We start from the raw sequence: 16,184 nt of genomic DNA on the forward strand, positions 1-16,184 counted from the left end.
ATATATATATATATATATATATATATATATATATATATATATATATATATATATATATATATATATATATATATATATATATATATATATATATATATATATATATATATATATATATATATATATATATATATATATATACATCGTTCGATATCATGATACCGGAAATACCAGAGACAAATATGAGCACTGTGTAAGATATCGAACACGCACAGCTGCATGCCATAGAGGGAAGCCAAGGGGGAAAACTCGACCACGGTCTACGGAGGTGAGTAATATGAGGAAATCCTGCAGGAAGCTCTTTAACAAAGCAAAGTCCACCAGTGCTCCTGAGGATTGGGACGCTTACAAGAAGAATCTGAGAGGATACAAGCGAGAACTGAGTAGCAGTAGTATTGAGAATACGTCCGAGGCTTCCACACTACGGAAGGTTCTAGCATCCACTAACTCCGCTCCAGGTTTCATTAAAACATCGGAGGGCAATTGGACAACGTCCAGCGAGAAGACGCTGGAGGTACTATTGGACACACATTTTCCTGGAAATCAGACGGTTGAACCATGTTCTGGCGATGCCACAGTGGCTCAGCGGTCATTTCCTATCGATGAAATTGTGTCGGAATCTAGAATAAAATGGACGTTAAATAGCTTTGGGCCATTCAAATCCCCCGGACCTGATGGAAGTACTCCGGCGGAGTTACAAGCAGTGACTGAAAGAATGATCCCCTGGTTGACGGTGATATATAAAGGATGTATAAACTTAGCATATATTCCAGAAAAGTGGAGGGAAACAAAAGTCGTTTTCATACCTAAAGCGGGAAAAGCCTCTCACTCGAGTGCGGAGGATTTCTGACCAATCAGCTTATCCTCATTCCTACTTAAGACTCTGGACAGGACAATCATCATTTATCTTAGAACTAGCGTCGATTCAAGTTTGCTCTCGAAACGACAGCATGCATACTCGAAGGGCAGGTCTACTGAGACCGTTTTGGTTGAACTAGTCAGCTTGGCATCATGCAGCTCATTGAAATGGACTGATCACGTTAACTATATTAGTGGCCAGATTTATGCCAGACTCAGGAATCTTTGGTCCACACAGATGTTGACGCCTTTACCTAAATGATACTTTTGGCAAAAAGTTATGTGATGCCAGTTATATTGTACGGCTGTGAGATTTTTGCTAGCTGTGATGCGGCATTCAAACGTAAGCTGAATTTGGCATTCAATAACATAATTAGGTACGTTTATGGTTTGGGGCAATTTGACCACGTATCCCAGTTCCGCAGGCTTTTATATGGGATGGATCTTGACGGATTGCTTGATATTAGGCTTATGTTGTTTCTCCATCGGATAATTTATTCACACGAACCATTTTATTTATATGATAGGATACGGGGAAACATTATTGTTCCAATTCGGTATCAAAGTCATGTTTCAGATTGGCATTTCTACATAAATGCAGTACGCCTCTGGAATGTATTAACCCACGACATTCAACTGACAAGCAACACAATGCAATTTAAAAAACGTTTATTTGATCATTATTCAAATGTACAATAACTATAGTAAATTAAAATCAGTTTTATTATTAATTGTAATTTATCTTTGTTTTTCTATTTATATATTAATTTCTTTTTTTTTTATATTAAATCATTCATTAATTAATTACTTTAATTTAATTTATTTTAATTTATTTATATTTTATTTTATTTTTTTCGTTTTCTTTTTAATTTTTTTTTCGTTTTCTTTTTAACTCAAACAAACAAATTGTAATATTTAATTTAATTTCTTTTTTATGTTCAAATCATTTTATTTTCATTTATATAATATAAGGATGTTATTGTTGGAAATGCCTGTACTGTAATTATAAGAATTAATTCTTGTTGTGCAGGTTATTATTATAAATAAATATTAAATTATTAATTAATCGTGGCGTTTCTAGACACCGAGGGGGCATTCAATAACGTCCATCCTAGCTCTATATTAAATGGAGTGGCAACTCTGAATGTTGATCAAGGTATAATTAGGCTGCTAGACGAACAGCTAATGATGAGACGTATTTAGGCCACACTAAAACAAGCAAACATACACAGGTATGGGAACAGAGGCTCTCCCCAAGGAGGAGTTCTATCACCTCTGTTTTGGAATATTGCTATAAACAACCTTCTGGTTTCCCTCGAAAAAGAAAGGATAAAAGTGGTGGCATCCGCAGACGATGTGGCTCTAGCAGTCAGGGGAAAATTCCCATCCACAATCAGAGATGTTATACAGAGAACCCTCCGGATGACTGAGAAATGGGCGAAAGAGAATGGTCTTGGAGTAAATCCTGCAAAGACAGAATTAGTCATGTACTGCAAAGATCGCAAAACTCTCACTCCTTAGGGGGTATTGATATTCCCTTTGGTGAGTGTGCAAAATACCTTAGCGTTATTCTGGACAGGAAGCTGAATTTTAAACTTAATATTGAAGAAAGAGCGAGAAAAGCCACGGTAGCTTTGTACTCGCGCAAAAAGGCAATAGGAAAAACGTGTGGACTACAATTGGGCATTGGCTATACACGGCAGTGGTTAGACCTATAATGCTACACACAAAAATTTTTTTGTCTTATTCAATCACGAAATTAATTGATCCAATTAATTTTTTAATTGAAATGTCTTCAATCACGGAAATGATAGTATCAATTAAATAATTAATTGAATGCCAATTAAAAAATTAATTGATACTATTAATTGTTGTGATTGATTTTTGTTTCAATTAAAAAATTTGTTGATTCAATTAAATTTTTAATTGAATATCTTTTCAAACTCAATTAAAATTTTAATTGGAAAAATTTTCGTGAAAATTTTTTCTGTGTATATGGTGTTGTAGTCTGGTGGCCGGCACTTCAGCAACCGACAGATTTAGATAAAGTTCAGCGTATGGCGTGCTTGTGTATCTCAGGCGCATTCAGTAAGACAGGAACAGATTCTCTTAATGTCATGCTGCATCTATTGCCTTTAGACATTTTGGCCAAACAGTCAGCTGTAACATGTAACAACGGCTGTGCGGTTGCGCGAGCTATCGCTGTGTTCGGAAAAAATGTACGGTCACAGTTCGGTCATCAAAATAATGCCAGATGTGTCTAACGTGGTGGATTACACTCTGGCGAAACCACTTTTCGACAAAAAGTTTGAAACTCTAATTCCCAACAGTGAGGCGTGGTGTACACAGACCCCGGGGAATAAAAGATATATAGATTTCTACACTGATGGCTCCAAATTGGATGAACAAGTGGGTTTCGGAGTATATTCTAAAGATCTGGAAGTTCGAATAGCGAAAAGATTACCTAGTCACTGTAGTCACTGTAGCAATAAGAGAGGTGGCGAATTGGCTGAGAAGTAATGTTCTAAAAAAAGTTGGCATTAAGACAGTCAACCTGCAATAAAATCCTTGGACTCTGTGTTCCTTAACGCGAAAACGGCCATCGATTGCCGCAAATCTCTCAACGAGATGGCTGAGCAGTACAATATTCACCTAATATGGATGCCTGGCCATAGGAACATACCGGGGAACTGTCAAGCAGATGAGTTAGCAAGGCTAGGAACTACCTTACATATTCCAGGGGAACTAGAATCTGTTGGTATGTCTTTGGCTACCTGTGAGCTCTTACTGCGTGAGAAGGCTGTCACGATGGCAAATGTTCGATGGGAGAATTGCAAGGGTTGTAACGACACCAAGCAAATATGGCCCCATTTAAACTTGAACCGCACACTAGATATGCTAGTGGTCTCAAGACGTCAGATATCACTCCTGATATCTGCTATAACGGGCGAATTTGCAAAAATTATTGGTGCGAAGTATAATGACTACTGTATGAGCTGTCGTGATGCGGAGGAAAAGGAATCAATTAAACACCTCTTGTGTCCTGAATTTTGTGTAATCCTTAAGCGAATTTTAGGGTCATATAGCTTTAGATTACTGGCGGACCTGGAAAACGTTAACTTAAGCAGTCTGTTAATGTTTTTGGAACAATCTGTTTGGTTGAACAAATGAAAATAATAGAAAAGGTTCAGTGGTTAGAACTAGAAGTGCCCATATGTAATAGGTACTTTTAGTTAAATGTGGTATCAAAATGGACTGAATAGTCTAAGTGAGCCTGAAACTTAATCGGGCTGCCACTTTAACCTAACGTAAGCTAACCTCTCGAACCTTACCACTAGTCTTCTTGAGCAAATGACACAGATTGTCAAGGCAGTCATCTTGGACCTTTATTGTTTTGTTTATTTATAAATGACCTTCCATCAGCAATTCGATTTGGAAATACACTTATGTATGCTGACGATGTTAAAATTATGAAAATTATCCGGCATAGTAATGACCAAGCATTACTTCAATCTGATCTAAATAGCATGTACAACTGGTGTTCTCTAAATATGATGGAACTGAACATAAAAAAAATGCCAGCACATCTCTTTTTATAGATTGAACCACATTGATACAAATTACTATATTAATAACGACATGCTTGATACTGTTGAATCCTTTAGCGATCTCGGAATATTGTTGAATCGGAGACTAGATTTAGATCTCACATATCTATGGTCGTCAATAAATCATATGGTTCACATGGATTTGTCAAACGCTGGAGTAAGAGTTTTCTGACCCATTTGTAACATTGGATTAGTACACTTCACTTGTGCGTCCAATCCTTGAATATGGATCTGTAATATGGGACCCACAGTATCAAATACACTGCAACCGTGTTGATTCTGTATAAAAGTAATTTCTACTGTTGTTTACGTCGGAACAACTGGACTCCTCAAACCATGTCATCTTTCAAGGAAAGACTTTCACTTGTCAAATTGCCGAAACTGAAAAGTAGACGTACTATGCTGAATATCTGTTTTATGGTTGATGTTATTAATGGTAGATTTAAATCTGAGATCTGTTAAGAAGGAATAACAGTATCTCATTCAATATACCGTCAAGACCTACTCGTAATTTTGAACTGCTTCGCATTCAGTACTTTTGCACAAACTTTGAAAATAACGATCCTTTTCGCCGACTATGTGATGAGTTTAATAAATACTATAAATATTTTAATCTTTCAGAAGATAAATATACTATAAAAAGAAATATAACACTATTATTAAATGCTTAGGCATAAGATACCATTTGTAAATATTGTAGTATAGCATTGTTAGTATGTAAGGATTACTCCATAGATGAATATTAATAATAATAAAAAAAACTCTTGTCTCCCCTAGAGTTAATGGAAAAGCTGAGTGATTCATCGGACCTATGAGAAATATTCAAAAGTGATGCTTGGTCCTCCAACCGAGGCGATTTAGCAGACCGCTTAGATGGTGCACGTAGTGCATCCAATTTACGTTGGATTGATTCCATAACGTTCAGATAACAATTATAAGCCACATCATATTTGTTGTTAGCGGCGGCGACTGCCTCGGTGGCGTTGCTTTGTGTGGAAACAAAGTCGACATTCGTCGAATAATCTCCTAACTTTTTCCCACAACGACTTAGCCTCGGAACCATGACACTCTAGTCTATAGGCGGTGAGATCATCGTCTCACGAACTGTGAAACTTTGTTTCAAATCGGACTACTGCGTCAGTTGTGAAGGCAGTCAGTGGTGTAGTAGTCATTATGACAAAGTACTAGCAAACTTAAAGGGCGAAAAAATTGACACGATCCAAAAAGCTACTTCGATTTGTCGGACAAATGAAAATGCAGTTTTTTGTCAGTGTATGCGAAATGTGTATCGTCAACACACAATATTTTTCGCAGTGTACCGAAAGTACCTAAATTGTGAATAAGGTAACGTAATGAACACAAAAGCACAAAAAAGGAGAGCAGACAATTTCTCACAGTGTACGGAGTTCAACCAATTTTTCACAGTGTATCGTCATATCATTCAAAATTTCTCCCAGTGTACGTAGATACACAAAATTTGTGCAAGTGTATCGTGAATACAAGTCGTGAACTTTAAATTTCAAAATGTCAACTTGACCGATTGTAGGGTGCACGGACTGTAAGATGCACACTACGAAACGGTAAGGCCCAACAACAACAATAATATAAAAAATCAAAAAGTTTCTTCGAAACTCAAATATTAAAATAATATAATACACATATATAAAATACAGTTATTTTATTGTTTATATCGACCGACCGTAGGATACAATATCACGTTACATGAACGATAATAGTCAACGACCGATATCCGAAGGAATCAACAATAAATACTTTTTCCAACTGAAATTGCAAAAAATTATTTTTATAATTTCGCGCCGAAAGCGACCCACGCTAATAAACCAACGTGTATGCAATTCGAACATATGTTGGATGTAACACCTTTGTGCCTACGTGTGTTAGAGGTGTGCGCGTGAGTGAAATTTCATTCACACTCACACACATTCACGAAGCAAAATGTTTATTCACGCACGAACTACTTTTAAAGACTCACGCTCACGCACGATTTACGACAATTAACGTGACTTACGACAATTTCACGAGACTCCCGACATTAACCACTCGGGAAAGAGGAAAGGTAACAAAAATAATAAATAGGATGTAGTTCGACAACTAAATAAAATTCAGTTATCATATCAGAAAGAATTAAATCTTGATTTTTTTCGTGGGCGTGATTTTGCAGAAATTTTATTCACGCACTTTCACGAAACGATTTTATTTCTCACGCACATTCACGAAAGTTTCTTCAGATTTTGTTCACGAGTCACGTGTGTGACGCGCACGCCTCTAACGTGTGTATTTGAACGGCAACTGTATAACACTTCACTATTGATGTCTATTGGCAAATAAGTGCTTACAACCAATACAATTGTTTTTGTTTTTCTATGCATATCGATCAAAAAACCAAAAGAAAAAACGCAACAATATGAATGCAATCAAATGAAGAAATACAGCGAAATTAAATTCAACTTTGACGTAGAATATTTGGACGAAAACAAAGTAGAATTAAAAGCACTTTTCAACACTTTAACGACAATGTAACCGGGTATTAAAGACCGACGGATAATTTAATTTTTTTCTCATAGAGAGTTGATATACAACCGAGATAAAATACGAGTTGTAAAGCGACCGTAGACGAGTATATACTTTTGTTTTTATTTATATTTACACCGAAAGATATGCTCACTTTTTAGTTATCACTGAAAGTACATACCTTGGTTGTTGATAATATACATATATATGTAATGTGTAATAAATTGCAAATGCCTCGTAGAGGATGGTGATCGTGGATCGTTTGTTGTTATTGGTGGCGTAGCCTTTGCCTTCGAGGAAGAAATAAAAAGAGCGAATTCTTTCCAATTATTATTCAGCTCGAATTGGCCAATGATTGCGTGGCATATAAAGGGAGAGAAGTAAAAGTCACTGCTTTAGAAGTTGAACCAAAATATTGGGCTTTATTTAATAAATTATTGCTCGTGAAACAATATTTACCTTCGTAGAAGAAAAGCCAAAGTGAGTGAGTGACAAAGTAAAAATGTCAAAAGGCTTGGATGTCGAAAGGCGGGGGTTGATGCCATTTGACGTTAGAAAATGTCGTTATTTGTACCGAAAGGCAGAAAAGGTATAGACAAATCGTAACGGCGGGATTAAAGTTAAAAATGATTATATGATTTAACAAAAGCTAATAAAACGGCAAGTGTTATTCATATGTATGATAAGCTTTCTATAATAAAGGAAGTCGAAGTTACAATTTTATAAGAAATTTTACTAAATTTGAGGAAACTTGGTTTTAGTTCAGTTTTTGTTTAGTTTTACGAATGCTTTGTTATCAGTGAATAAAATTTTCTTGTTCAGTAGTAAATTCTTATACCCAGCGAAGAAAACAGTATTAGTACACCCAGAAAAATGTGACCCCTTCATTAAGTTAAAATGAACTCATTGTCAAGAAAGTTGAACTTCGTATAGCGCCAAAGACATTTTTTATTTGTTTGAACGATGTGATTTTCGTAGAAATTAGGTAGAATGCATTCCATATATTAGTTACATTTTCTTATATTTATGTACCACTATACTACAGAATGAAAAAAATTAATTAAATTGAATTCATATATGGAATGATTTTATTGAACTTTTTTCATTCATTTGGACAAATCTTACATATTTGTGGTAAACTATTTACTTCAAAATTAGAACTGCTTATCTTCGTTTTTAAATACAATATTATTTATTTATATAGGCAACTTTTTCTTCAATAAAAGAGATGTTTTATTAATATATTATATTTATTAAGAATAAACACCATCAACTGGCCTTAGGTTAGGTTAGGTGGCAGTCCGATGTATCAGGTTCATTTAGACTATTCAGTCCTTTGTGATACCACATGGGTGAACTTCTCTCTTATCACTGAGTGCTACCCGATTCCATGTTAAGCTCAATGCCAAGGGACCTCCTTTTTATAGCCGAGTCCGAACGGCGTTCCACATTGCAGTGAAACCATTTAGAGAAGTTTTGAAACCCTCAGAAATGTCACCAGCATTACTGAAGTGGGATAATCCACCGCTGAAAAACTTTTTGGTGTTCGGTCGAAGCAGGAATCGAACCCACGATTTTGTGTATGCAAGGCGGACATGCTAACCATTGCACCACGGTGGCTCATCGACTGGCCTTGAAATATTAGTTTAGTATACCACTATTTCCAATTTCCATGTAATGTTACCAACTTTAAAACATAATGCTTTTTTTCTTCTCCTTTCACACTCAAAAAAAGTGAACCCTATATTTCACTAAAGCCGATTTAACTCTATTTCAGTTCATAGAATTATTACATTTTAAGAAAGTTTCCATGACTCTAATATTTTTTTGCGTACGTTAGTTAAATTAACTAAAACAGAAGAAAAAAGTATACACATATGAAGCATAACGATTAACTAAAACCGTGTATCCCACAAAATAGTTTAGAATTTCTTAAATTTTGTAAATTTTACCAATAATGCGCCCATATTGAACTTCGTATGGCACTAAAGACATTCTTGCAATTTTGAACTCCAATTTTTTCCTTCAAACTATAAAATTTTCTTTAGCAAGTGAAAAAAAAAATAATTATATTTAATAAATTTTATTGAATTTGTCGAAAAATATTTACTTATTTTTGTGATATCGGCGTGATGTCAGCGTTTGTAGTACTGTTTAGTTAAAATTTTCCGAAAATAATCGAAATTTTCTAAAATTAACCAAATTTTTTCTTCTTGGTGGGTTCACTGTTTTTTCAGTGCACTTTTAATAAGTTGCTGCCTAACGATTTTGTCATTCTTTTAAAATTTTAATACCTACATATATAAAAAAAAAATCATAAAGCAATTTTTTCACGAAAGGTTAGCGTCACTGAATATTCACTCAAAAAAAAAAGTGAACTGTCTATTTCACTAAAGCCAATTTAACTTTATTTTAGTTCATGGAATTATTATGTTTGGAGAAAGTTTCCTTTACTCTAATAATTTTTTGTGTACGTTAGTTAAATTAACTAAAACCGAGGAAAAAAATATACTCAAATGAAGCATAAAGATTAACTAAATTCGTGCCTTCCACAAAATAGTTCAGAATTTCTTTAAATTTGTAAATTTTACCAAAAATGCATCCATCATGAACTTCGTATGTCACTAAAGACATTCTTGCAATTTTGAAATCCAAGTTTTTCCTTCAAACTACAAAATTTTCTTTGACAAGTGAAAAAACTTAGTTATGTCTAATAAATTTTCTTGATTTTGTCGAAAAATATTTACTTATTTTTATGACCTCGGCGCGATGCAAACGTTTGTAATACTGTTTAGTTAAAATTTTCTATAAATATTCAAAATTTTCTAAAATTAACCGAAAGTTTTCTTCCTGGTGGGTTCACTGTTTTTTCAGTGTTACCTGATAATTGAAGATTCCAAACTGAAGACGAATGGAAGGGTAGTTATTCTGCTGGTGTTTCTTTCTTTATACACCATCACGAACATTGATAGATTTATTAAAAAAAAAAAAAAAACAAAATTTTTCTCACTAATTTAAAATAACAAATATTTTATATATTTTATTTATTATATTATTTTACTATATTATTTGGTAACAGTCTTTCCGTACCAGTCTACCATAACAACACGATTACAACTAACAAACAACCCACGCCCAATCATATAGATTACATCGATTACAGGTATCTATCTATCTAAAAGAAATATAGGAAAATTTCCTATATTCTAACAAGTGTGTTTCCTTAAGTTTTGAAAGGATTGAATACTTCTTAGTACGAATGAACTAAAATAATTTTCTATGCCAAGTTTTATTCGTATGTATGATAAGCTTTCTATAATAAAGGAAGTCAGAATTATCATTTTATAATAAATTTTACTAAATTTGAGGAAATTGGTTTTAGTTCGGTTTTTGTTTATTTTTACGAATGATTTGTTATCAGTGAATAAAATGTTCTTGTTCAGTAGTAAATTCTTATACCCAGCGAAGAAAACAGTATTAGTAAAATTCCATGCATTATTCTAGTTAATGAACTATTCCTAACTGCTTTCAGTGTAGGATTTTTTACTGAACCAAGTAAATTTGATTATTTCACACAAAAGTTTAACTTAATGGCTAAACTAAATTGATTAACGTTTTTTCCTTTAGTTTCGAAGGCACTTTTTTCTGGGTGTAAAATTCCATGCCTTATTCTAGTTAATGCGTTCAGTTTAGGATTTATTTACTGAAACGAATAAATTTTATTTTTCACACATAAATTTAACTTAATGAAAATAAAATGGCTAAACTAAATTGATGAACATTTTTTTTCCTTTAGTTTCGAAGGCACTTTATTTCAAGGTGAATAAAAAGTCTCTAGCAAAGGTCGGAAAGAAGCCGGCAAAACGTCGAGCAAAAAGATGAAATAAACTTGTTTTATTTGCCTTTATATACATTGACCCAAACAGCCCATTAAAAGAACTAAAAATCTGATAAAAACTAAGTGGTCAAAAAAAGAAAACACAAAACAATAATAAATTTTAGAAACTTAAGAATATATTTCTTTCCAGAATATATATTGCGGCCGGGCTGCTGATGTATGGGCTCTCGGCGCAACATTATACGCTTTAGTTTTCGGTAATGTTCCATTTGTTGCTGCTTCAATTCCGGTGTTATACGACAAAATAAAAAAGAAGCCGCTATCATTCCCTGAAAATTGCGAACTGTGTCCAGATTTGAAAAACTGCATAGAGAGGATGTTAAATAAAAATCCTAAAGAACGCATAACGTTGCCAAATCTTAAGGTAAATAAATTATCGATATAAAACTCTTACTATCATGCAAACCATCCCATAATACTAATGGGTCATTCCAGAAGACGTGTAACATAGTAGTTCCCGAATTTGGTACTTCGTCGATATATCGAAATGTTAGTGAGTCAAATACTCGTATGAAAGTAAATTCCCGTAACTGTTGTTTCAATTTTAAATTTGAAAATTTTAAACATTTTCTAGTTTTTGGAATTACTTTCATGTCTCGAAAACAACTTGATATATTTGAAAAATCTTTGTTTTAATGTTTATACCATAAGCCACATATTGTTCAGGGTATAATAACCACGATCTGCAAACAAACGTGCTTACCAAACATATTGATTTTAAACCTCATAAAATGGGGTTTAAAATCAATATGTTTGGTGAGCACGCATACAAGTTTACAATTCCGAACTTTTCCATTCATTTTTTGGAGCATTTTTATATAATGGAATAACATTTCGAATTTTAAAATTACCGACAAAGCTAATATAAAGTGTACTAACTTTAAATTTTAATTGTAGGTCCATCCTTGGGTGAATGCAAATGGTTCCCATCCCCTACCTAGTGAAGAAGAGAATTGCCGATTAGTTCAAATTGATGATAATGATATCATAAGCGTAGTTCGCAGTATTCCGAAATTAGATACATTAATCTTAATAAAAACTATGTTAAAGCAACATTCGTTTGGTAATCCATTTTCTCGTGGTGTTTCTGGGCGAGAACCTCAAAACGGTGGTTCCCGATTGGACCGCTTTGTACGCGCTGGACGCTCAAATTCTGCACCTGGTTCGTATAACTCTGATGACAGGTATTTTATAGAATTTAAGGAATAAAAACTTTTAAATTTAATTAGTTTTTTATATTTAAGGCAAATATCAGTAGACTGTGTTCTTCCTTCTCTCAACGAGCATACTGGGGCAAGCGGTACGAATGAGGAAAGCCAATAAATATCTACATTAATATTTCCAAAGGCACACATTAAATTATAGAAGTACAATAGTGTGTTATATATCCCGGAGGTCTAAACACTAATGTTTGGTCATATCAAAGTCCAACAAATAAACAAAATTACAAGCAGAAATTAAAATATTTCTATGTTATATATAGCCGCTATATTGCTTATGCATTTATTAATATGAAATACACAATTTTTTCAACTTAAATTAAAGAAAGTTGGTTACATACTTGTTATGAATGAAATTCCCAAAAAGCAGCACAATAAACGCCAAAATTTAATTGTATGTAATAGTAGAAAAATGCATTATGGCCTTCTCAGAAAGCAGTTGTTGTCTTTGTATGGTCTTGGTGACTCGGAATTGGTTTATGCCTCCTGCACCTCTATGTAGAGCTTTTGTGTTTGATAAGATGGATGAATTTCCGGTATGAAAATCGGCAGGAGCCTAAATGTGGGGCGACTCTTCATAATGAATATAAAACCCACCAATTGTAGCTAAACCATGAAAATCGACAAAAATCATGAAATGAAAAAAATAAAAAAATATTGTGTTGTAAAATTAAAAATCCGGGTGTTTCCAAATATATGAGAATTTATGCCGAAAAAAAAACATTTTAACAGATTGATCAATTGATATATTGTCCACTAGTAATTTTCCCATCTTTTTGGCAAACATACGGATACCACGAAAATGCGACCCGTTCCTTGACTCCTCATAAGAACCAAAATGCGGAACAGTCGTGCGTCGATCGATCGATCAGGACAAGTGGTGATCACAAGGACTGCCTTTCAAAATATTGTGGTCATTTATTACGCAATTCTCCGTTTAAATGGTTCAATTTAGTTCTATACATAGCTCTTGTGATGGTTTTACTCGATGGCAGCAACTCCCCTACCGTCAAATGAGTAGCTGCCCTATCGTACATTTAGTTAACTTTAAATTAATTTAAAGCTAGCTATTTCTCAATTAGTAGTGGTTGACAGTTGGATTGATTTTATAGGGACTCAACTAACTATTTTAACATGGCGATGTCATAGGAAGTAATCAATTGTCCATCTCTGCATAACTTTTAATTAGCTTAAAGTTAGTTACAAATCCATCAATAAAGGTAAACTTTTTAAACGTACTTTAAGCTGGTTAATAGCTAGTTTTCAGTCAACGCAATTAGTTAATTAAAAGTTGTTCCTAAATCACTATTTTTTAGCTTTCTACAATAAAAGAGGGTATATATATATATATATATATATATATATATATATGTATATATATATATATATATATATATATATATATATTATATATATATATATATATATATATATATATATATATATATATATATATATATATATATATAATATATATATATATATATATATATATATATATATATATATATATATATATATATATATATATATATATATATATATATATATATATATATATATATATATATATATATATAGGTTAGGTTAGGTTATGTGGCAGCCCGATGTATCAGGCTCACTTAGACTATTCAGTCCATTGTGATACCACAGTGGTGAACTTCTCTCTTATCACTGAGTGCTGCCCGATTCCATGTTAAGCTCAATGACAAGGGACCTCCTTTTTATAGCCGAGTCCGAACGGCGTTCCACATTCCAGTGAAACCACTTAGAGAAGTTTTGAAACCCTCAGAAATGTCACCAGCATTACTGAGGTGGGATAATCCACCGCTGAAAAACTTTTTGGTGTTCGGTCGTAGCAGGAATCGAACCCACGACCTTGTGTATGCAAGGCGGGCATGCTAACCATTGCACCATATATATATATATATATATATATATATATATATATATATATATATATATATATATATATATATATATATATATATATATATATATATATATATATATATATATATATATATATATATATATATATATATATATAAAGGGTGATTTGTTAAGAGCTTGATAACTTTTTTTAAAAAAAAAAACGCATAAAATTTGCAAAATCTCATCGGTTCTTTATTTGAAACGTTAGATTGGTCCATGACATTTACTTTTTGAAGATAATTTCATTTAAATGTTGACCGCGGCTGCGTCTTAGGTGGTCCATTCGGAAAGTCCAATTTTGGGCAACTTTTTCGAGCATTTCGGCCGGAATAGCCCGAATTTCTTCGGAAATGTTGTCTTCCAAAGCTGGAATAGTTGCTGGCTTATTTCTGTAGACTTTAGACTTGACGTAGCCCCACAAAAAATAGTCTAAAGGCGTCAAATCGCATGATCTTGGTGGCCAACTTACCGGTCCATTTCTTGAGATGAATTGTTCTCCGAAGTTTTCCCTCAAAATGGCCATAGAATCGCGAGCTGTGTGGCATGTAGCGCCATCTTGTTGAAACCACATGTCAACCAAGTTCAGTTCTTCCATTTTTGGCAACAAAAAGTTTGTTAGCATCGAACGATAGCGATCGCCCTTCACCGTAACGTTGCGTCCAACAGCATCTTTGAAAAAATACGGTCCAATGATTCCACCAGCGTACAAACCACACCAAACAGTGCATTTTTCGGGATGCATGGGCAGTTCTTGAACGGCTTCTGGTTGCTCTTCACTCCAAATGCGGCAATTTTGCTTATTTACGTAGCTTATTTATGTAGACCATAAATCGGACGTAAAGCGCGAAACACATTTCGAACCGAACACTGATTTTGGTAATAAAATTCAATGATTTGCAAGCGTTGCTCGTTAGTAAGTCTATTCATGATGAAATGTCAAAGCATACTGAGCATCTTTCTCTTTGACACCATGTCTGAAATCCCACGTGATCTGTCAAATACTAATGCATGAAAATCCTAACCTCAAAAGAATATATATATATATATATATATATATATATATATATATATATATATATATATATATATATATATATATATATATATATATATATATATATATATATATATATATATATATATATATATATATATATTATATATATATATATATATATATATATATATATATATATAATTGATAATACTGCTAAATATTTGTATCATGGGAAACGCCCAAACAAATGTCACTGAAGTGATTCAGGCGAATACCAGTGCTCCTAAGGCGGTTTGCATAAGTTTAGAAATTCTTATTGTTATTATAACCGCGATAATAATAACCCTAATTGTACGCTATTTAAAAAAATATGTGAAGACACAAATTAGGAGGCAGATAAGAACCAATGTACTTGGTTAAATTGTAATAATAGAATTAAAAAACAAAAATTACTGTATGAAATTAAATTAAATTTTGAAATCAAAATTAAAACATTAATGTATAAGTATACAAAAGAAAAAATAATAATATACAAATAAACAAAATCATAAATGGAGTATGGATGGTGTTTTTAGCTCGCTAGAGAATATTATTGCCAATGCGAAACAAATCTATAAATAGGCCATATAAGAGAGAGACTATAGACTCAAAATTTAAGGGATTACAGTTACTTCAGGAGAAATTTAAGGAAATAGTGGATCAAAAAGATCTCCCAGAGTTAGGAAATTTGTTGAATAGGTATACGAAATAGAGAAACGAGGCGGTAGAACTTTTGGGAATTCATTCCAAAGGAGGCCACTCGACAACTTCAGTCCAGTCAAATCAGGTTACGATTTCGAATTTGTCTATACCTAAAATTGCAGCCATGGATATTACCGAACTGTCTGCAATTACGAAATTGGTGCCAATTTTCAATGGCAAGAAGGAGGAGTTACATAATATCATCGCTAATTTAGAAATTGTGGCTCAGACCATCCCAAGTGAGAATAAAGCATTTTTCTTCCACTTCATTTTCCACTCTCGATTGGATTTAAAAGTCCAGAACAGGATAAAACAAGACTCCATCCCCACCACAATTCCTGAATTAATAAATTCACTAAAGAAGGCATACAAACCAACAAGAAATGCCAATGTTA

General features: G+C 33.3%; 2 protein-coding genes across 3 annotated transcripts in view; both read left to right on the forward strand.

Moving 5' to 3' along the window:
- Cap-G (Chromosome associated protein G) overlaps positions 1-16,184 on the forward strand; it is an 84,532-nt gene that overhangs the window by 18,049 nt on the left and 50,299 nt on the right. The gene's annotated exons all lie outside the window — the stretch shown is intronic.
- LOC142240800 (calcium/calmodulin-dependent protein kinase kinase 1-like) lies at positions 11,026-12,513 on the forward strand. 2 transcript variants are annotated; one of them, XM_075312530.1, is made up of 3 exons: positions 11,026-11,260; positions 11,794-12,080; positions 12,141-12,513. In XM_075312530.1, the coding sequence occupies exons 1-3, from the start codon at positions 11,213-11,215 to the stop codon at positions 12,217-12,219; spliced, it is 414 nt and encodes a 137-aa protein (XP_075168645.1). In that variant the 5' UTR covers positions 11,026-11,212; the 3' UTR covers positions 12,220-12,513. The 2 variants fall into 2 exon arrangements, with proteins under 2 accessions (XP_075168645.1, XP_075168646.1); XM_075312531.1 differs by having other exon boundaries at positions 11,794-12,058.

Source organism: Haematobia irritans, chromosome 5 (genome assembly GCF_050003625.1).
Source record: "Haematobia irritans isolate KBUSLIRL chromosome 5, ASM5000362v1, whole genome shotgun sequence".
Lineage (NCBI taxonomy): Eukaryota > Metazoa > Arthropoda > Insecta > Diptera > Muscidae > Haematobia > Haematobia irritans.

Excerpts from the sequence above, each read along its gene's own strand:
- LOC142240800 (XM_075312530.1), top strand. The coding sequence starts at position 11,213 with ATGTTAAATAAAAATCCTAAAGAACGCATAACGTTGCCAAATCTTAAG. Across the intron at positions 11,261-11,793 it reads TAACGTTGCCAAATCTTAAG|GTCCATCCTTGGGTGAATGC; the intron begins GTAAATAAATTA and ends TTTTAATTGTAG. Across the intron at positions 12,081-12,140 it reads TCGTATAACTCTGATGACAG|GCAAATATCAGTAGACTGTG; the intron begins GTATTTTATAGA and ends TTTATATTTAAG.